General features: G+C 43.5%; 1 protein-coding gene across 1 annotated transcript; it reads right to left on the bottom strand.

Annotated features, from left to right (window-relative positions):
* Positions 1-2579: 2579 nt before the first annotated feature.
* plpp2b (phospholipid phosphatase 2b) lies at positions 2580-20679 on the bottom strand. Its single transcript, XM_076727138.1, has 6 exons — positions 20053-20679; positions 9253-9404; positions 8733-8995; positions 8556-8613; positions 6656-6832; positions 2580-5670 (listed from the first exon to the last, which is right to left on the bottom strand). The coding sequence occupies exons 1-6, from the start codon at positions 20111-20113 to the stop codon at positions 5512-5514; spliced, it is 870 nt and encodes a 289-aa protein (XP_076583253.1). The 5' UTR covers positions 20114-20679; the 3' UTR covers positions 2580-5511.
* Positions 20680-21969: the final 1290 nt, after the last annotated feature.

Below are 21969 nucleotides of genomic sequence, written 5' to 3' on the forward strand. Positions count from 1 at the left end.
TTTTTCTGGCGAGGACAGGCTCCAAGTACATATGGCAAGTGGAGGAAATTTTCCTTCAGGGCTTTCTGCCAGAAAGCGCCATGTGTTTGATGCGCAGAGTCGATGGTGAGCAGGTATGCTTGAGCTGCAGGCGGGTGGTGGGTGAGGATAGAAGCAGGGACTACTTGCATATTCATAGATTCACGCATACTAAATGAAGGCAAAGGTGTACAGTTATATCTAAGCCATTTTAAGGCATGAAGCTTTTTTTTTCTCTCAGGGAAAGAACTTCTAAATATGTAATTTCATGGGTTTAATCAATGCCAGCAGAGGAACTTTAACAAGGATGAGAGGAAGTGGAATAACAGTTGGAACATGCCAGAGATGACAAATATTCATTATTTTAGGACTTTAAATCAGCTTCAGGGATCCTAGAATTTCTAGCTGCACCCTTGTCCCACATTCATTCCTCACTTCTGTTTCTGGTCCTGAAATTCCAGCTTGAAACCATATAGCCGTCGCCCACAGGGACACTGACCAAAGTGGGCTGAACAGTCAAGTATATAATACCCAGCGACGTCTACCGCAGCATCAAAATACTGGCAAAGAGTCTTTTCTGTCATGCTCTACTGCTTCCAGTACTGAGGTTTTTCCCAAACCCGCTCATCTCACGAGCCACTTCTGACCAGGCTCTGGGTCATTCACAGAATTCCACCCCTGTGGACCAGACCATTCATGATTTGTGATCGTTTCTATCTGCTGTGTTTGTGTCAACACTTTTGTCAGCAGATCAGACACACTGCATTACTTTGATATAAAACCTAAAGGTCTTGTGCCATATTTTGCTGTCACAAAGTGTGCTGAACAACATTGCAGGACAGAATGTCACAGAGTGCTGATGGTTGGGTGAGCAGTTGCAGAGATAATGCAAAGCCGCAGGAGTCTGTCTATTAACTCCAGGTAGAGTACCTATTTCATGTGCCTCATTTAACCCTACAGGTAGATACTAGATCTGATGTATGTGTTAGATAATGCCCTGCAGATAGACAGCATCTCACTATTTACAAACACAGCTGGACATTCTGTTTAGCAAGCTCAGAAACCAGCTTTAAGGATAATATATTCAGCAAGGGTATGATATGCATCTCTGGAGAAATTAATGACAAAGCTATGAACTCACATACTGTAAATCACCCTGAAGAAGAAGAAGAAGAGACTAAATGGCTAAATAGTCACATAAATAAAATACTTTAATGTTTTCCATTCCCACTTGCTTGGACACCACAGTAAAAAATAGCCCCACGTACGCACAACTTTCACAACATGCAAGTGAGTAATATTGTTTTAAATGAGGGATGACAGTGGTTTTCAATACCACTGCCAACAAAACTCCCACAAATGTCCCCATAGGTCCGCTGTTTATTTCGATATAAATATGTGTTTATTTTTGTGCTCAATTCTCCGGCCTGGATGCACTGAGGCAGTCTTAATTAACTCCTCCCAAATCCCCAGTACATGGTTTTAATTATTCTTTATTGCAAAAACTGCACAAGAAAGTCATGAATTGGTCACTTGACAGCATGTCCCCAGAGGTTAAACTGTTAATCTTTAGGCACTGCAGTGCACGAGCACTCAATCTGCACCATATGCTGTGAATATTGTAAATGAATCGTTGGAATCTCCCTGTCACTCTCCACCCTGCAGAGTACGTCAGCGCCTACGTTTTTGAGTGTAAATCACTGTCTGACGGCGTTAAACTCATCGTGCATTTAAAAGCTGGCAAACTAACAAGGCAAATTTGGTTCAAGTATTTGAATAAAGAAAATGCTGGTGAGTTTTATTTTCCCCACGCTGTAAAATATTGCCTGAAGGAATGATTGATCGAGGAGGGAAAAGATATCTTAAAATTTACGATGTTAAAGGGCAAGTTCACCCAAATTACAGAAAAACATGTGTTCTGTGGCTCGACCAGAGACAGTTTCTGGAAAGACATTTTACTGTGGAATTTTCTTTATGTCTTTTTTTTTTTCTTTACTTTTAGCACCACAAACTAAACTTAATTTACACTCACTGTACTGGAGTGGATGTAATATTCTTAAAGATGATGTCTCCAGGACTGAGCTGATAAAACTCTCTGCATGGCAGAATAACATGAGCTAAGTGAGAAAATCTGTTTTTTTGGGGGGCAAAGAGACCTGTTTCTGAGAGCAGATGCTGTATATCATCCCGGTGGATTCATTATGAAATGAACCCATTTTTGATAACAGACATTGAATGAAACCAGTGGTACCCTCAACGCCTTGTTACAACACCAGTTTCAAGTGTGCTGACCTTCTGAAGAATTTTAATTTGCATCAATCCAATGAAAAATGGCTCGCCATCAAGATTACAGTGAACTCGCCAAGAACATCTTGAAATCTTGAAGCTGCAATAACAGTTTCTCATATTTCATTTCAAAGATTTCACTATCTGTGGCTTAAAAGGGAAAAACCAACACCATCTATCAGGCACTGTGGCCATGAAGTACATTATGCTTCGAATCTCTGTATCAACAATTTAGAAATCAGTGACATTAAATGTGTAAATAAAACGAAACAATATGACTGATAGATTATATCTTTATTTAAAATTCTCTGGTTTAGAGCCTAGATATAATCTACATACAAAAAGCAAACATGAATCATACAAGTTGACATATGAACAGGAGGCCGGCCAACCAGTGCCTACTTTAAGGGACTAATTCAATAAAGCATAATAACACATGGAGCCACATCACCAGCTGAGAACCTTTGTTTCCACGAAGCTGGAGGGGAATCAAACACCATGACTACATCCTCATCCTCATTTGGGCTATTAGTCTGGCTGCAGCAATACACGGATGATTTAGATGTAGGCAGCAAGGGAGGGGGTGAGCACAGCACTTCACCGCAACCAGTTCCAGCTGTTTCTTGTTATAAATCTGTGCTTTGAACGTGTAGAAGACCCCAGAGACTGAGGTTCACCATGGGACACCCCACACCCCACCCCCTAGAGGACCCAGCCTTTCTCCAGTCCCAGCTCAGCTTCGGGGCTTCAGAATGACTACCAGGTGAGATTCTCTCCGTCTTCCTGTCTCCCCCCTATCAGGTTTGTGGTCTGTCTGATCTCTTGTCAGTCCTCTAGGGGTCTGCATGCTGTACAAGAACTGTACAGGAGACCTTATTCACAAATTAACCCCATTTATCAGCACAGGAAGGGGAAAAGGAACACAGACGAATCTTTGAAGTGGGAAGGGAGCAGTGTTACTAGCTTCAAAAAACACAGTTGGGTATGTAACCCTTTATCATTACAACAGCCCTTTAAAAGCCCTGCCAAGGCATCTGGCTTTTGTTTGGATGTGGAATTGGATCCATTTGTGTGGCAACTCTAACAGCCACCAGTCTGAGAAGGCCCCGGCCAAAGCACACTGTACAGGTGAAATTAAAAATGTACCTACGTGTGAAATAAAAACATACAAGCATGTATATACATCCTTCACGCAACATGAAACATGTCTCATAGCATTAGTATATACAGTATTTGTGGCTCATAGTGGCAAGCAGGGGTGATTGCACAAAAACCTTAACAGCGCTGGCATTTCCAACCTTGTAAGAGTAAATAAAGAACTTCTTTTATTCAAAATAAATTAAACACCATTTTCAAAATGGTTGTCTCATCCTTCGTTGATTATCATTATTACTATTTGAAAGATTAAAACACAATAAAACAGAAAAGGAAGACAAGATAAAGGCCAAATTTCTTAACATTTGATTGGCAATATAGTAGTGGTATGACACATAAAGTCCAACAGGAATCAAAGCTGTCTGCATCAATGGTTTCTACCTCTGCAGTCCATTTCACACAGGGGAAACATCAATCATTCACAAACTCCACAACTACACTTATACGTTTTAGAGAAGCAACACTACTGCTGAGGATGAATCTGACCCAGACTCAGTGTCTGTCTTTGGATTCAGACTAGCTGGAACTGGCCAGAGGATTCAACAAGCCAGACTCTGATCTGGCACACTAGGTTAGTAACACAACATCACACTTCAGTGTTGCCAGTAAGGATAATTGCTGTGAGTTTAATTCCACTGGTACAAGTGAATCAGAGTTGATCAAAGTAGTGAGTCACCAGGCACGACAAGCCTGTGTAGTGACTTTTAAAAACATTATATTGTTAGTCAGACACCCAGACCTGTTTGTGTGGCAGTTAGACGAGCTGGCAGACATGTATTGTCAGCTGATTTCAGACGCTGCTGAGTGTTGCTTCTAGTCTGGCATGTCGGTTAAGTCAACATACATCTCCTCTCAAAGCAGCTTTGGGGTGGCCGGCGGCTGACATTTTCAGCTTGTGACATGATATATGGAGAAAATTAGCTCATCTACCGCAAACTGGTTGCCATTTTCATAATTTGTTATGATTTGTAGCACTCTTCTAGTGTGAAGCCAGTTTAAAGTGCACTAAAGTGAGGCTAATCAATCAACAAACTGTGCTTTTACCAACGTGTATCAACATTCATACATTTCTTTCATCACTGCAAACAAATTGGGTTCTCTACATACAGAAATTAAAAACATACAAAAAATGTTAAAGCTCCATTAAGCGATTAAAAAGCGATTAGATCAAAGAACTCCTTCAAAGTAAAAGAGCTGCTGCTGCTGCCAGTGAGCATCAACATATTCACACCTGGATCTCTGCAGGTTTCAGCCATGTTTGAATCAATATAGTGGAAGTCCAACCACTCTCACTGATCCATTCGATAAAATGGTGAGCAGCTGTCTCCTGTATCGTTTCCACACATCAAACCAAAGAGAACATGTTTTCTCAGCAGGTGGTGCCATAAAGGTGAGCAAATACCTGACCTTGATTTGTCATTTGGCAGGAAAGGATGCTCATTGGGATGCCCATGTTCCTCCATTTCTGCTCTGTGTTAACTTGTTTGCTAACACATTAGCCAAGAGCACTTAGCGTGTCATATCTGCATCATAGCTTTGTTGCTGTGTGTTTGGAGTCTTTCGCTTAATGCAGCTTTAAGCACATACGCTTCAACATCAACAACGATGTATCAAAAACAATATACTCCTCTCTCTCTTACAGGAGAAAAGGAGGTCATCATGGTGTCTTTGAGAGGGGGCTCAGGCACCTGTCGATGGGATGCAGCCCCCTCAGTCAGTCCAGTGGTTGGGGAGTAGGTGGGGTGTGAGTGGTTGACACAGAGGGAGGGAGCTGGGGGCTTGAAGGCTGCAAGCTACAGACTAGCTTTCTCCTTTCAAACAGACATGCAAAGGGCTGCAGAAATCATACTGACACTAACATTTAACATCTCACACTCATTGGTCTTCTCACATAGCATCAGGAGTCAGCCCACAGAGAGTGGACTGCAGATGACCCAGGCTATCTAAACACTGTTGACTGCGCAATCAAGGCTGAAGGCCCCAGAGTTGGACCCTATCACACAGGTTTGGGGTCTGCAGGCTGCAGCCTTTGTTCCCGAATGTCATGAGCTATCACACTGGGCCTGGATTGTGGTGATAGTTGTAATGGTTTCCATGCTCGGAGTCTGCAATCTGCAGGCTGGGTTTCCTCTCTGGCTCTTCGCTATCAGCTGTGTCTGGCCTAGTGCAACGTGGAGGACGCTTCTTAAAGAAGTCTGACACAAAATGCACCTGCAGAGAAAGGGAGAGAAGGAGACGTTAGCTTCGGTAATTTTTCCCACAGATATTGGAGGATAAGCATGTAAGGGATTCAGAGGAGGTAAGGGCTGGGCTGGAAACTGTGATTACATGTGTCTGGACAGGTCCGTGCACAGCTGTTAAGTGATACTCACACTTCCACACATCTGAGAGGAACACACAGAGAGCAAGGCACAACCCTGTAGGCCATAAAACACTATGCCCAGGAGGGTCTCTAATTGCGCACAGCACTGTGAAGGCCAAAGGCGCGGGCTCACTTCACAATTAATCATATACAGATACGCACACATGCACAAAGGCACACTCGCCCGCTCCAGAATTTCCACAAGGCAGTGCTGACAGCGCTTCACTCAAAACAGGGAAACGGCCAAACAATAAAGAAGGCCAGCTGGATGAAGTGAGGAGAACGGACTTATTGCCTGAGAACACGCCAGTGTGAGTGTGTGGGTTTGTGTCAAGTCACACCTTGCTGGCGTCACACTCCCATCATGCTTCCTGTCTACATGGATTTTTACTGCGAGACTGAAATAATGCTGAAATATGGATTTTCAGTGGCTGTTCCACTTTGAAGGGAGTATCACTGACAGAAGGATCTCCATTCAATAATATTTCTTATGATCTGGATAGTCCCACCCATGTTTGGTTTTCCTAAAGCCAGAAACCACAGGAGGAAGACTCAAAGTGAAGATGTCAGCAGGTCAGAGGCTGGAGCTCCTTGACAGGAAATGAAATGTCAAAAAAATGTTTCAGCGTCAGCATGATTTCTGAGATAAGTGTTTTTTTTAAGCTGTGAGCTAATGACATCATAATATTTTCAGTCTAAAACCTCAAAAATTCTGTAAACTGGCGAAAATTTGGCTTCCATTCACTGTTTGAGCAGCTCAGCGCCTTGACACAACATCAAATCATCATGGAAATATTGTGTTGGAAGTTGAAAGAAGTTGTCTTGGAGACTCACATTAAGCACAGCAACAAGCGCTCCCTGCAGCAGCCCCACCAGCACGTCGCTCCAGTGGTGCTTGTAATCAGAGACTCGGGTGTAACCCACATACACCGCAAAGGCCACCAGGAAGAACTGGATGGTGGGCCGGAGAAGTCTGGCCCACTTAGCCACCAGTCTCGCCTGCACGTAAAGCTGGAGGGGGAAAAAGGGCAGAAGAGGAGCAGAGGGTGGTAGAGCGTTGGGCAGGTTGATGGGAGAAAAGACAGAAAAAAGAGAGATCAGAGGGAGAGACAGCGTGTTTAAGCAGAGGTTTCTTCCTGTTGTTACTGTCAACTGAAAAAAGATGTCAGAACCACGTCACAAAATGTTAGGAGAATGTAGTTGGAGTCAGGAGCAACATCGTCATCATTAGCATTGATGTAGTGTTACATACACGCCGCTGAAACCATAAATATAACAGATTGTGATCATTTGTTAATCCTTTTGGACAAATACTCTGAAAACAGTACAAAGACTGCATAAATTTAAGCATAAATTTATGCTTATTCTGAGTTTGATGCAGCAATGCGTCTCAAACAAGTTGGGACAGGAGCAACTAAACTTGTTTAATGCTCCAAAAATACCTGTTTGGATCATTCCACAGGTAAACAGGTTGATTGGTAACAGGTGATAGTATCATGATTGGGTATGAAAGGGGCATCCTGGAAAGGCTCAGTCGTTTACAAGCACGGCTGCGGCGAGGTTCACCACTTTGTGAACACATGATTGGATAAAGGACGTTACTACATGGGCTCAGAGACACTTTGTGAAGCTGTTGTGAGCAAACAGTTTGTTTGATTGTATTCTGTTTTAATTCTCTTTTTCACATAGCGTCCCAACTTTTTTGGAATCTGAGTAATGAAATATGGAATAAAATATGCTGACAATACAGGGAAGTAAGGCAGCAGTCAAATTTCTGCTTTGCAAAAGCCATCTCTATATTTGCTTAAATACACAGCCGGTCCTGCTATCAGGTTCCAGGGTGGATGGCATCGCTCTCCAAACTCCAAAAACAAAAGAGCCAGTTTATTTGGAGTATGAGTTTGTGTCTCTCTAAAGCAAAAGCAGTGGCTGGTATGTCTCAAATTGGATTTAACTGTAAAAAGGTGTTGAGTTCACATCTAATTTATGTCCGCAATGGACTGAAACCCCTTTTTTACTGGAAAACAGCAGATGCCAAAAAATTATGAACCTGGCAACAGTACAGGCTTCTCCGGGCTTCTGCTGGGCTGCTGTTGAAGGTGCAAAAATTGGCATCACACCACAGCCCCCAGACACAGAGTCGCACTCTGCACTGAACACTGCAGGACGCAGGCTGGATATCACAGCTTAGCTCTATTTGTTTGCAGTATTTTCCTGGCAAAAAACAGAAACACTGACACTGACATTAAGGGACACCAGCTCAAGATATTCTGTGGTTCGAATTGTCTCTGAGCTGAACAGTGCTGCTTTGCTTGGCCTCCTGAAGCCGACTGTCTAGCGCTGGTGCCTGGCTTTTAACACAAAGAGATGAGGCCAAGGGTAATGAACTGGATAGGCCTGGAAGACAGAACACAGCACATGCCTTGCCTTCATCATTGCTGGGAAAAAGGCAGCAGAGGCCTCCAAATCACTTCTCTCAGTATACACATTCCTCCTCTGAACTATTGCCTTGTCCTTTCATGTCCTCTAGCACAAACCAACTCTATGAGCCTTTTCTCCTCTCAACAATTAGCCCTTGAGCACAGATCCAAACGCTTAAGGCTGTTGTCAGATGAGCTCATCTGGGGACTGTTATTCGCATGGAGATCTCATGAAGATCATTTCATGTTTACTGCACAGAGAGATCCAAATCTACATTATTTATCAGGACTTTTAATGATCATGCGCTACTTACCGCTAGGAAGAGCATGCAGTACATTCCAAAAGAGGAGTGACCAGAGTAGAAGGACAATCTGAAGAGGAGAAAGAATCAAATCTAATGCTTCAGAGAGGATTTTTTAGCATCATTATCATGTAAAACCTGTTAGAATTCCAATAATACAAGTATAAGACTGAGATATTCTCCTCCTACCTGGACTCTGTGACATCCTGAAGCTTGCCAGTGCAGTTGATCCCCTGCATGTATCCCGTGCAGAACTTGGGGGCACATACGGCCATGAAGTTTGGTCTCGGGCGGCCGATGGTGAACTTTGCAAGGTCGGTCAGCGACTGGCTAACAGCCGCTCCAAACAGGAAGGTGCCCACTACCTTGTAGAGTGCAGCTACGTACTGGTTGAAGTCAGAATTGGAGTAAATCCTCTTGCTGTAGACCAGATACGCCTCTCCAGAGGAGATCTTAAGGAAGAAGGTGAACAGCGGAAAGAAGTTTTTTGAAGCTTTGTTGATTTTTTGCATCGGTTGAATGAAATGACTTTCCCTCCTTATACATCAACACTTTGCCCAGTTGTTAAAGGCATTTAGCAATGGAGCAAACAGCACAGGATGTTGTTAAATGACTGTAAACTTTCCACGATTCTGGCTTTACTGAGGTGATATGTAATAAAACTCCTCGCGGGAAAAGAGGGGAGACTGATGCTCTGAGGAAAACTTACAATGATGACCGTGCAGGAGATGGTGACAGCCGCCAGCATGCCATGGGTGATGGTATCTGGTTTTATGGGGTACATGATGCTCTCGTCGTCACAGTAAACCCCTCTTTGATATGGCTTGAACACAATGGTCATGATGATGAAGGGCAGCGCCGCTGTGGCAAAAACAAATCAGAAGTCCAGCGAGGTGGGTTAGGATGTTTACTATATTTGGAGAAATAAACTAAAATGAGACAAACGCATTGGTTTTTCTCAGTGATATGTGATGCTTGGTCACGGCCAAGATTAAAACTGGGCAGACAGACCAGGAACAAGACTGATCCAAGTTAATGGACACTGATATTTGAGGAAAATGTTTTGGAATAACATATTTGTCTCGCTTCCTGCAGGTTTTCAGACATTACATCATTTCCAAAGCTGGGAAGTGAAAATGTTTCTCTAAGGATAGCTAAATAGTTTTCCCGCTCCCTCTGGAACCTAAAGGTCTAAAAGCACGATGATGAAACCAACCCACAAGAAGGACAAAAAAAAACAAAAAACATTCAGTACTTAAATGTCAGGGTAGAAATGCAGAGCAAGGAATTGCAAAAATACACAGCGCAAAATAGTATTTATATACTCAGGCATGTGGGCATATGTAAAAATCACACATCACACACAAACCCAACAGAAGTGTATAAACAAGACTACACAAATTGGTGCAGACAAAACACACACAACTGCAGCTCTTTTGAATGATGTGTCTCTGTCCAAAAATAAGACCATATATAGCCGCTCAAGGCTGCCGAGTGCACGAATGATATCCTTGAGATTCTGCGAAACATCCATCCCAAATATGAGTCCTCTCATTGTCTCACACACACTTCACTGCATTTTGCAGACACACAAGGACACGCGTTCCATACAAAGTTCTACTGATAAACTCAGTCTGATGAATACATTTTACAGATGCGCGTTTGCTCTCTCAAGTCCAACTGTCTCAGACTGAAGGAGAGTTTCAGGCAGATTTTAGTCATAGTGAGGATATAGTGGAGTAACAGAGAAGTAACTGCAAGTAGTTTGAGATTTCTTTTGGATGTTATGATCATTTTTTTTCCCAGCAGTGACACCTTCTCACCACTGAATCCATTGTAACTGACCATATCACTTCACTCTCACTTCACACTATGCATTTTTAAGCCTGCGATGCGGAGTGTTTCATACTCAACATACACATAAGATTTTAAGTGGAGAAGACTAATAGATACGGTATGTGGGATAAAGACCTTACTTGATAGACAGAAATTATAGTCAAAGTTACCTTGCATTTCTCCATTTCATGCGACTGTAAAATTAATACTTTAGAGTGTTAGAGACACAGAAAGTGATTTTAAAACATGGCTCTAGTAGGTTCTGATGGGTTCTTATCATTATTTTTGACATTTCATATTTGGTATAAACAATTAATTGACACATGAAAATACTCAGGGGTTGCAGCCCTGCTGAGGAATGCTCTCCACTACTGCTGTCCATAATAGGCAGGCAGACAGTCTTGGGGCCACTATGGAAATGCCATATGGCCACATAGTAAAGGCAAGAAAAACAGACGTGAAAAAAAAAAAAAAAAAAGCACACTCACCAATAGTATTACATTCCTGTGTAAATGAGGAGTGCACCCCTCCCATTCTTTCAAAAAATGTCTGCAGCTGACATAATTCCAGGAGGACGTCCAGCGAGACTGACTGATGAGAGACCAAGAGCGCTGAAGACTGAGACTAAAGGAAAATATACAACTGGACGGTGGATCAGGATTCAGCTGAGGTGAACATTCTGTAACACCCCTCATGATGGATACGGAACAACAGCCTACTGTAAATGTATGAATGCTGACTGAAAAAACACAAAAACTTATGACATGTTACACGAGAGCAGTTCAAAAGGATGCGAAGAGCAAAGTACAACACGTTACTGCTTTGAATTTTGACAGCATTTTGATGCATGAAACTAAAACTTCAGCTCACAGACAGCGAGTCCTTTTAATTCTGAGAATCAAAACAAAAAGCTCTCTCACTAATTCATAATAAACCATAAAAAATTACACCTGTGCAGTGACGTGCAGGGTGAGTCTTGCTCTTGTCGCATATATCCAAGGTGGCATGAGATGAGGGTGGACATTGTTTAGTGACATGCCAAGTGCACACATGTTCCACACAGACTCTATACAGACAAAGAGCCTTATTGGCTCAGCAACGAAGGGCAGCAGCAAAATAGAAGCTTTGTGTTGGAAGGAGAATAAACAATAGCGATCTAAAGGATAAACACATCATTGCACGTTGGACTCCTGGTAACCCGACCTTGAAGAGCTGGGTTTAGACTAGACAAACATTGACGACAAAAACACAGCCAGAGATACCAATTGACTGCAACACAGTATTCATGCACAAGAAAGCTGTAATCTTCTTATGATATGTGGAAAAGGGAGGAAACACAACTCCCACCTTCAGTGTTTCAACACAAGTTGTTAAAAGTAACTCTACATCTGGCTTATCAGCGTTTACTTCGCCGAACTGAGAGATTGTTGGCAGGTGGCTCCACCTCTCCATGACGCAAATGACAAAACTTACAGGTGAAGAACAAAATGTCTTGTAAACATCAGTGAACATTCTGTTCAGGCTCAGAGAAAGGTTAATCAGGTTTAAAAGGTTAGCCTTCCTCTACTTTGGAGACAACCTTTGAAGCTCCACATTATATCTCATTTGTTTAGTTACTACAAAAACCAAAGGCTAAAAACAACAACTCTGCCACAAAGTCAATAATAACAACAGCTTTAACCAACACATGCAGTCATTTTTAACAATACATTTTAGTGCCTAAAGGCAGTTTCAGCAGCCAACATATGCCCGATGCATCTCTTCCACCTCCCCCTCTTTGTCCTCAGCCTCGTCTCTTTGTGAGCAGCAGCAGCTGGATGACACCTGTCCCCACACGGCAACTTCCCACTGGCCACCAACCACCAGGATCCCTGTTTACACATGTACCAGCCTTGTTGGGACATGGTAAACCAGGTGCATAAAGACTAATCCCACGCATTTTCCTCCAAAATCCTGTTTGTTGCAACAACACAATATAGGGTCTGTTGTATTTAGCGAACATCCTGCCTCAGGCGCCTCAGGGGAGCGCCCCGATACGGATTTACTGATGTGGCTTTGGGGTGGCAGCTTCTACATCTGTATCCTGCATCCTGCATCCAGCTGGCAAGAAACACAGCTGTGTGTCCCCTTAAAAAAGACAAGAAAAAACCTGCCTGTGGTTCACTTCTGCATCTTACCACTGCTGACAAATGGTTGGACTTAAACCAAACAGAGCCATGTGGGATAGAGTGTCGTTAGAGGAGTCATTAATGTGACTACTACTCAGCTATGCACAGTTTCTGTCAACCTACAAAACACTGTTTCAAACATTTCCATACTCCTTATACATCCAGTATGGACGGGGCTGAAATTTACACAGCATGTCAAATACCTTAAACCATGATTTAAAAAGAGAGTGTTTGCAGTAACATGCATGAAAACAAGCATTGCCCTTTGCTGGTGTTTGCGGCTTCGATCCATGGCTTCCTCTCATTACATGGTGACATGAAATCTGTTTCCACTGGACATATTACGTCAGCTAATACCAACGTTTTACGCAGTGTGGGATGTTTGCATTTAGCACAACATTAAAAATGGAACTGCAAACAAAAGCAAAGGAAAGACCTGTTTGACCGAATACTAACACATATTATAATAACAGCGAGTTTTAAAGGTTTATGTAAGACTGGCCTGGACAAAGTCCGGGGGAATGTTTATTTACTTATACAGAATGGTAAACGTCACTTTGAAATGGCAGAAAGACATAATTATTTCTGCACTGGAGTCGCATGGTATAGTAACTTCGAACTGTTTTATGAAGCTTTTAACACTTGCCAGAGCGGGGCCATTAATCACAGAGGAGTGGCAGCAAAATTAAGAGAGAAGCTTCAAAGAGAGGTGCCAGCAGCTAATGAAATATACTGCCTGCTTCTACCTAACAAGCTCACAAAAAGATAAACAGGTTTTGCATGTACCTCAACATTACATTCTTAAGTATCATTTGAATTCGTCTATTTAGCCACATGCTAAAGTTTTCTTTTTCTTTTTTGTGCTTAACAAAATCCTCTTAACCAAACTTGGAGTTCATGGATTGAGTGAAGTCTGGGCACCTGGGCTTAAATAACCCTCGGCAGGCTTGTAAAAAAATACATGAATTTTTCATTTCTGCGTTCATAAACGAGGCACTAATACAGGTGACACTTGTTAGCCATAAATTACAAGTTTGGATGAAAATAAAAGCGCTCAACTGAAGTGATGTAAGGAGTCTGGACTGCCGACACGGGCAGAACAAACGGTGCTTCTTGTGGTGTGCGAATGTGTCTCATGAGCAGAGCCTCTGTGGTGAATATGTGCAAGAAACAAACCAGCCACTCTCTCGAAAAACACACATACACAGCTCTCAGGCAAAAATAGACCTATCGGTACACAAAACAGGCCTCCAGGACACCACGAGACAACCCCACAACCCAAACTGACACTGCTCCAGAGCTGCCTCCACTTAAAGATCAAGCAGCGTCTCTGACTAGAGCTGAACTCAGACATCTATGGTGGATTCTTCTGTCGAGAAAACCCAAAAGATACAGAGGGAAGGTAGACATAGGGGGTGGAGGTGCTTTCCTTCTAGACACCTGCTTCTACGGATGAAGGGGAGGGAAGTTTGGAATGCAGCCAGGAAGCTAATCTCCAGCTGCCAGTCAGAAATCTCCTCTAATGGGAGCCTGTTTGAAGTTGCAGGATGCAGGACTCGAGCTTTCCTGTCTCAGATTAAGAAAGGCCCATTTGAGAGGCTTTGGGTCCATTTTGGGAAGTTCAAGGCTTCTCATTTACCTGCCCGCAAATGAGCTTTCATGCACAGCGGCACCTCGCTGTCTCCCCTGCGCATTAGTGCAACAGAGAGCTGGGTAATTGACGAGGTCTGAAGGGCATCACGGAAGATTTTAGCATTGACTAACACCACCGACAAACAAAGATGTCAGTGTAAGAGGAGATCCGCACTCCTTCCTTCATTCCTCCCACCACCGCTGATTCACATCCTCCATTCTGCCTTTTTTTCTCTCTTCCTCACAGTCATTCATTCTTCTCCGTGCAGCTCCATCATTCTGCCTGTCATTCTCTTGATCGCAGCGTCCTCCCACACACTTCTCCTTCTGTTGTAAATATAGAGGCCTCAATGGGATGGTGCTTTATTTAGCTGGCAGATGTGCAATTACGCAGGACCATTTGGACCACAATCGCACTGTGGGGCTGAGATTCGAGGCTCGTCACGTCCCCGCTCTGCCGGTCTCTGTCGAGTTGTTTTTACCTCCGCTTTTCTCTTTGTCCTCTCTGACATTTCTGTTCGCCTGTCCTACTAAAGAAAGGTCGATGCCTGGACTCAAACTGCCAAAATCATCTGGAAGCTGTCTCACGGAGTTTGAGAGTACTCCACACCTACTTGCCCTGGTTTCTCTGACATAACCTGCTGCACCTGTGAAACCATGTGGATGAACAATTATTCTCCTCAAGTTGAAAAACATACAGTCTGGGTTTTTATTATGCATATTTTCAAGGCGTGTAAAGCCTGCGTGTGTGTGTGTGTGTGTGTGTGTGTGTGTGAGGGGTGTTCTCATGCCCCCAGGCTGCCCTGCGTGGTCTAATACTTTCCAGGGTCACAGCTGGAACATTCGCCCCTCCATCTAATTTCTTCCACTCTCATTTCTCGTCTTTCCAGCGCGAAGGTCACTCAGCGAGTTTCTTCTCTCTGTGTTTCTCTGCCCCTTAACGATCCATCTTATCCTTCTGTTGAGAGCTTGTGCTTCGTCTCGCATTAACACCATTCCTCGCTTCTTTCATTTTCATCCCCGGCTCACTCTTCAGTCATTAACTCCACCTGACTATGGCTCCAACAATCACCCCCTCCCACTGTGGACGAGGACAGAGGCAGGCTTTTCTTTTCTTTTTGCTGCAGTCAGTGTTTCCACTTCTTTTTCTTTCCTGCTCTCTTTTGTTTCCTCCCTCCAATTCAAACACGCTTTGTTGAGATGACAGCAAGAGACCTAGAGCGCCAAAGCTCTTTAGTGTGCCAGCATAGGTGATGTTTCAGGCTTTTAAAAGATGGCTTGCGGTAACAAAACAACAAAACTCTCCCTCTTTCCGACTGTCTCACCCCAAGCCGGACTGACTAATGTGGAAGGTATGTGCTGAGCCTACAACCTCTGCCGGCGTTGGCCTCTGGAATTCTAATTCACATGAGGAACGCCCAACTTCACCAGTCACACCAAATCCTACTGCTGCCCATTCTTTATTTTTAATCCTGCTGTTTTGCTCCGTGCATCATTTACGCATGCTTTGCTCCAAGCAGCGCAGAAGGAGACAGGGTGGCAGTTGAGGTCGTACGAGCGGTGGGGGGGCTGCTAAATCTGGTTTGGAAATCAAAGAGTCTGGGTTTGGAGGGGATCAAAGAAGTGAGCCACACAGGTTTTAAACTCAAACCATAAAGGTCTGCAGGAGCTGAAGGGTAGAACTATCATGAATGGCGGGTTTCTACACTGCAGATATTTAGAGATCATAGCCAAATATACCATTCTGTATAATTACTGTATGCAAATGTGGACTATGTTTAGCTGCTGTCTAACGCCAGTCATCTTGTCAGTGTTTCTCCAAATTAGGGTCACATTTTGCTAAATTCCAGCCCCTGTCAAAATCATCCCCACTGGCTCAGGCTTCCCTCTCAATGCACGTGTTTTCTCTCTCACTTCTCCTACATGTCGGCAGGTAACTCCTCCAGCATTTTCATCATCTGCCTTTGAAAGAAACTGGAAAGCTAGGGATAGCTCTGGGAGAACAGCAGGCTCTTGCTGCTACATGGTGCAAAGCAATTTAGGAAATTTCTCAGGAAATCCAAAACAATGTAAAGTGGTAGGAGATGTCAGTTTTCTCCTCTGTGTAAAAACAATACTATCTATTATAATTCTATCAAAAGCTACACTTCCTGATTTCAGGCCACAGTTTTTGAAGTCATCTGTGCGCTGGGTTGACTGTCGAGGAACGTGGCTTTGAAGTCCCAAAATCAACACGAACGAATGATTTGTTTTTAAAAGCGACCGTGACAAAAGATCCTAATCCACTTGAAAGTTTGACTGATAAAAGACTTTACTGGTTTACCAGAAATCCTTGTGCAATTAAGATATTTAGAAAAACAACAATAAGAAGAAGAAGAGAAAATAAACTAGGCTCATATTTCTCAGAGGGATATGCCTGTTTGTTCAAAGGGCTTCAGTTTCCATGACTGAGCTCTCCTGAGGAAAACGATTCCCATCACTGCCTTTCTCTGAGAACTCAGGACAATCAGCCTTCCCAACACAACCGCATGAGAGGCCCAGCTGGAGCAACGACGCTGTATCACTCAGACAAACTCTAACCGACATCCAGCGAGGTCAAAGAACAGAATGTGGGGATGTTTATGTGGAATAAGATGGAAATAATGGACGGAAATATGTAGGAAATCCTTGATAGTTTTACAGCTGTGGGGCTTTGGGAGCAAACTCTATTGTATGAGGTTAAAACAAGCAGCCAAAGTGAGAATATGAGAACAGTTTCAAGCTTTGTTCAAGCTTTGGAGGAGAATCTGAAACTGAGTGAGTTAGAGGAAAAAACACATCTATAAATGAATCATGCCTGTAGGTTCTCTGGTAGCTGTGAGCTAAAACTCACAGGAGACAAATCAAATTGGTGAAACACCAATAACTCAGTGTCACCTTTCTAGCACAGTTGCGTCCTTGGAAATCAAAAAGAAAATTACCTCCAGCCAGGAAAGCTGAGCCTCAGCGTCTCCCTCTGCATCCAGTGGACGCTTGTGTGCATGTTGTGTGTAATCTATGACATTACAGACTTTGACAGAACTGGTTTGTCACAGTGCACTTTACAGGACAACAAAGAGTGCACACACGGACAAACAAAAGTGTGCGCGTGCATGTGCTGCACCAAGGCCTTGCCTCGCGGCCTTTTAGTCACACACTACTTACTTCTATTTAGCATGTCACTCATAACTCGCAGCTTGCTGCCGTTTGGATCGCCTACAGCAGCGCCCGAGTCGTGCAGCAATGCAAGCTATGACTCCTGAACAACCTACACCTGCAGTGCACAATGCGAGCTGTGGGCAGGGAGAGGTTAAAGCCCGGTCTTTCCTCGCTGTGCTCCCAGCCAACACCCACCGTCTATTTGTGCTGAGTGTAGACTTACACAGACAGGAGGAGGAGAGAGGGAGGGAGGGAGCCATACACTGGAGAGAGAATGGAGAGAGAGGAGAGAGGCCGAGAGCTTACAATGAACAACAAACTGAGGGATGAGGCAGCAAAAACAACTCAAATGTCCCTCATGTACATCGGACAGGTTTCTAAGATAGAGTTTGTGTCTAAGGTATCAGTAAACCACTCTTTGAGGCAGCCATTTTGACCCAGGTTTCTCCATTAAGAGCTTCAGTGCTTATTTTACCTTGTGTGAACACAGAGGAGGCACATCAGTTTTTAGTTTGACCCAGGCAGGGCAGGGTGTGAGTGACAGAGAGCGTGCCAAAGAAATGGCCCTGTGATTGCATCTGCTGCTTTTCTTTGGCCTTGGAATTTCATACCAAAAGATGGTCGGAGGGAGACACGTGGACGCCACCAAAGTGGAGAATTAATATTTCAGTCAGAAGTGAATGCAGCAAAGACAAAGAAATGAACAGCAGTGAGCACAAAAGATAACAGCAGTTGCAACTCAGAGAGGATTACAGCATTGGGAGGTTCACATGTGAACTTTTTGGTTTACAATAAGAAATGTAAATAGTCCCAGAATGCAGACAAATCCCGACTCCAAGCTCTGTTTCCATGTAGGCTAATGGTCAGCCTAATTACAAGCTCGACCACGTTGTTATTACATGGCTCGGGCAACCTCACATAAGCTTGGGGTTGACTTGATGATTATTTGGGTGGGTGACGTGGGTGGCAAAAGGGAAGGGAGAGGCAAAAGGGTGGGATACAGCAGCTACCCAGACCTAACCGACCAACCCAATCCAGACGTTAATCCCAGACTTGTGACAGTGAAATGGCGAGGCTTATCAAGTTCAGCAGTCTGTGGACGTTCCCACAGACGGAAAAAATACCCCTAAGCTCTCTGAAAATCCGGGGGTGGGCGTGGGGGGCTGAAAGTGCACAGCAGAGCAGATCCCTGCCTCCGTTCTGCCTCCAACTTCACCACTGTCACCAGCGCAGACACAACAAGGGATGAGCATGCCACCAAACACCAGACCATTACGCAACCTGCGTCTGTCAGGGACATTAATAGAGAAAACCAACATCCCACCGTGGTGGTACATTCCACATACACACATGATCTCTGAGGCCGCATCTGAAAACAGCTTTTTCTGTGGGAGGTGGTGAGGAGCTCCTGCATTTGTTACTATGAGAACCTTATCATTATCTCTATGGAAGACCACAAGCGTCAAGTCTGGAATGCCATTATTTATTTAAGCATTAATTAGTCTGTCTTCAACTGGTGGATTTATTGATTGTTTTATGGTGTTTTTATAAAACACTTTTTAATTTGCTGTTATTGTTAATGGATTCATTTATAAGTTTTGGAAATAATCTTTTTTTATTGCCCTATCAAATATCAATTAATGAAATAGCTTTTCATTTGCTGTTTATTTATGGATCCTTAATTCATTTTTTTTTTTTTTTCCACTTTTATTAATTCCTTTTTAATTGTCCAATTGAATATCAGTTAATAGGATGTTTCATAACCCTTTATTTGACACCTTTGGCCCTCCATATATTTCATAGTCAGTTCTATTCATTAAAGATTAAAGAAAAGAGAAATGCTGTCAACTATAACCACAGTATGTGTCATTGATATGATTCATTTTCCAACAAGTCATTATTTGCTCATTGCCCAGAGTGGGAAGGAGACAAAAACTTGGACAGTAATGCTGGGATCTGGTTACCACAGCAGTGGAAAGTCAAAAAAGAGCCAACACGAGAAGTTAAAGGCAAAACAATGGTGTGTGGAGCAATGTGGAAGTAATATCTTGAGACATGCACTGTATGTGGGGTGTGGGGACATTCTTGGGAAGATTCCTGACAGACAAAAAGAAAAGAAAGAAAGAAAAAAAAGAAAATGAGGAATAAGCGGGGCACACATGCATATCAAATTTCCATAAACAAACATTCAGCTTCCTGAGGCTCTGCAAACTCCTGCAAAGTTTTCGGTGTGTAGGTGGGAGCATGCTGCAGCCCCGTGAGGAAGATGATAATGATATTTCCTCTTGAGTTTCGCCATGGTGCATTTTAACGTCACATTGGACAACATAAACAAACCGGCTGACAGGCTGCTCTTTTAGTACTGGACTCAGACTTGGAAATCCAGTCGCTTCATTTGCCTTTTAAAAGAGAGACTGGGATAAAATAGCTTCTATGTTGTCCTAAAGATCGTTGGTCAGATTAAAAACTAATATCTCGTTATAATTCTAAATAAACCAACGTCAAACATGACAGAGTCGTCGTTATGCCCCAGCTGCTGTCACGGGTGCAAAACACACAAACACACCGGGCGGCAGGTAAGAAAGTGCTAAGAAAACCGCAGAGATCATATGTTCTTCTTGCTGCCAACGCTGAGGTGCAGTTCCTAGATAAAAGCGGATTAAGCTGACGTTTAGTACTTAGTGTCCATAACTTACCAACTAAAACGCATAGCACGTCCATCACCACGTACAGCTTCTTCTTCCTCAGCTCCTTCATCTTCCTCCCCCTGTGTTTACTTTAAAATCAAAAACTTTAAGAGAGAAAAAACTACTTTTGGAATAAGGTGAGTAAGTCCATCGGCGCTCGCTCGCTTTGGAATAAAAGTTCAAACTGCAAATAAACAGGTAACCTGCACTACGAGTTCTTCCGGGATCCTCTCCACTACCTGTGCTGACATTGAAGCATAGGTGTGTAGCTTTCTTAAAAAGACAGCGTGTTAGAGGCTCTCAGCAGATACGCAGCAGCAGCGCTGGAGTCTTGCGTCCTTTTGTGCGCATTGCTGGTTTGGGTACAAAACCAGAACTGGAGAGATCCTCCGACTTCACAGCGCTGGAGGCGTCCGGAGAAGCCAGTGTGAACTCCTCTCCGCACACACCACGCCACTGCACTGGTCCCTCCTCCCAACTTCCTCGTCTGGCTCCTCTCTGGCTATCTGCACATCGCCAGGCTCGAAGTTTTTACGCACAGGCGTGCAAAGAGCAAGAGAGAAAAAACCTCTTTGCGGTTTGCTTCTCTCCGTGCTTTGCAAACCAACTTTTTAAAAATGTCTTCTCAAACATTGTAAGGATCAAACCAGGAGGAGGTGCCTGGCAGCAGTGGAGCAGGGACAAACTGCTCTGTCAGGTCAAAAATACCCCCGAGGAAAACAGAAAAAGAAGGGGGGAAACGTCAAAGCCTGGCACAAATGACTGTCATTACACCTGACCTCATTATCTGAAGTGATCTGGATTTAATCAAGAGCCTACAATCATGGGATTTAAATGCACTACAATAAGGCTGTGGCTTTAACTGGGGACTCAGCTCTGCCCCCATTTCTGAAATCCTCACATATAGATGAGAGCCCTACATGATCTCATCCCATCATGCACTTCATTTTCCCCATGAAAGCCCCACAGGACAAACACTTGAACTGCTCACTTTGGTGGAGAACTTAACCTTTCCCAGAGTGCACTCTCCTCCCATATATGAGAGGGATTTATATTGAAGCTGACTAAAAAGCAAACAGGTTCTTAATAAGGTCCAAACATATTAGTCAACAGCTTCGTGTCACTGGGAGGTGGACCCACGCTGAGCACACTTGGTGGGTGATTAAAAAAATAGAACCAACAAAACTTCCAACTCAACAAAAGCAGGGAGAGTTTAACAAGCACTGCTGGGACTGAAGCAAAATTAGCATGACTTAACACCAGCATGACTCCGAGCCACTCTGTTATTTTGCTCCAGGCAGCCAGGATGTTTCCCCACCAGCAGTCAATACCAGGCTACTGCTTGCTGGCTGCATACAGCCATGTGTATAGAAGAGTCGTTTGTGTGTATTAACAGTTAACTCTGTTTGCATGACAAACACCACGTTTACCCCCAAGTCTATTAGTTCAGCACCCTTGAGTTAAGTAGATAATCTTACATGCACAAACTCTGGCTTGCAGCTTTATTTGACTTCCTGCAAACGGTTGAATTAAATGCATTAAAATAAGAGTATCTAGCACCAACTGCCAATTAAAACTTGATGATATGCAACAGAAACATCAACAACTTACAGAAGAATATCTGGGGGAGAAAAAGACCAGTATGGAGACTTCAGTGTAAGAGTGTAATACGTTTAAAATTGAGTTTTCTCTGCCCCCTTCTGGTTGTTTCTATCAGTAGCAAGTTCATTTTAGTGTAATAAGTAATAAGACATCCTGTCATTCACATATTGTGCAGGAAAGAGCCTCACAAATATGGTCCCAGTCCACAAGGGAATGCCACTAAATGTTTGTCATTTTAGCCCCCTTGTTTGGTCTTCCAGTAGATGGAGTGCGGAGGTACTCTCACATGCAAGAGGAGGGTGATCCTCACTTACGAAAACGCTA

This window comes from Chaetodon auriga, chromosome 3 (assembly GCF_051107435.1).
Source record: "Chaetodon auriga isolate fChaAug3 chromosome 3, fChaAug3.hap1, whole genome shotgun sequence".
NCBI classification, from domain to species: domain Eukaryota; kingdom Metazoa; phylum Chordata; class Actinopteri; order Chaetodontiformes; family Chaetodontidae; genus Chaetodon; species Chaetodon auriga.

What these genes read in the sequence shown, in the direction of transcription:
- plpp2b (XM_076727138.1), bottom strand. Translation starts at nt 20,113, where the DNA reads ATGAAGGAGCTGAGGAAGAAGAAGCTGTACGTGGTGATGGACGTGCTA. An exon ending in CGTGCTATGCGTTTTAGTTG is followed by an intron (nt 9,405 to 20,052) that starts GTAAGTTATGGA and finishes TTTTTGCCACAG; the next exon opens with CGGCGCTGCCCTTCATCATC. An exon ending in TCTCCTGCACGGTCATCATT is followed by an intron (nt 8,996 to 9,252) that starts GTAAGTTTTCCT and finishes TTCTTCCTTAAG; the next exon opens with ATCTCCTCTGGAGAGGCGTA.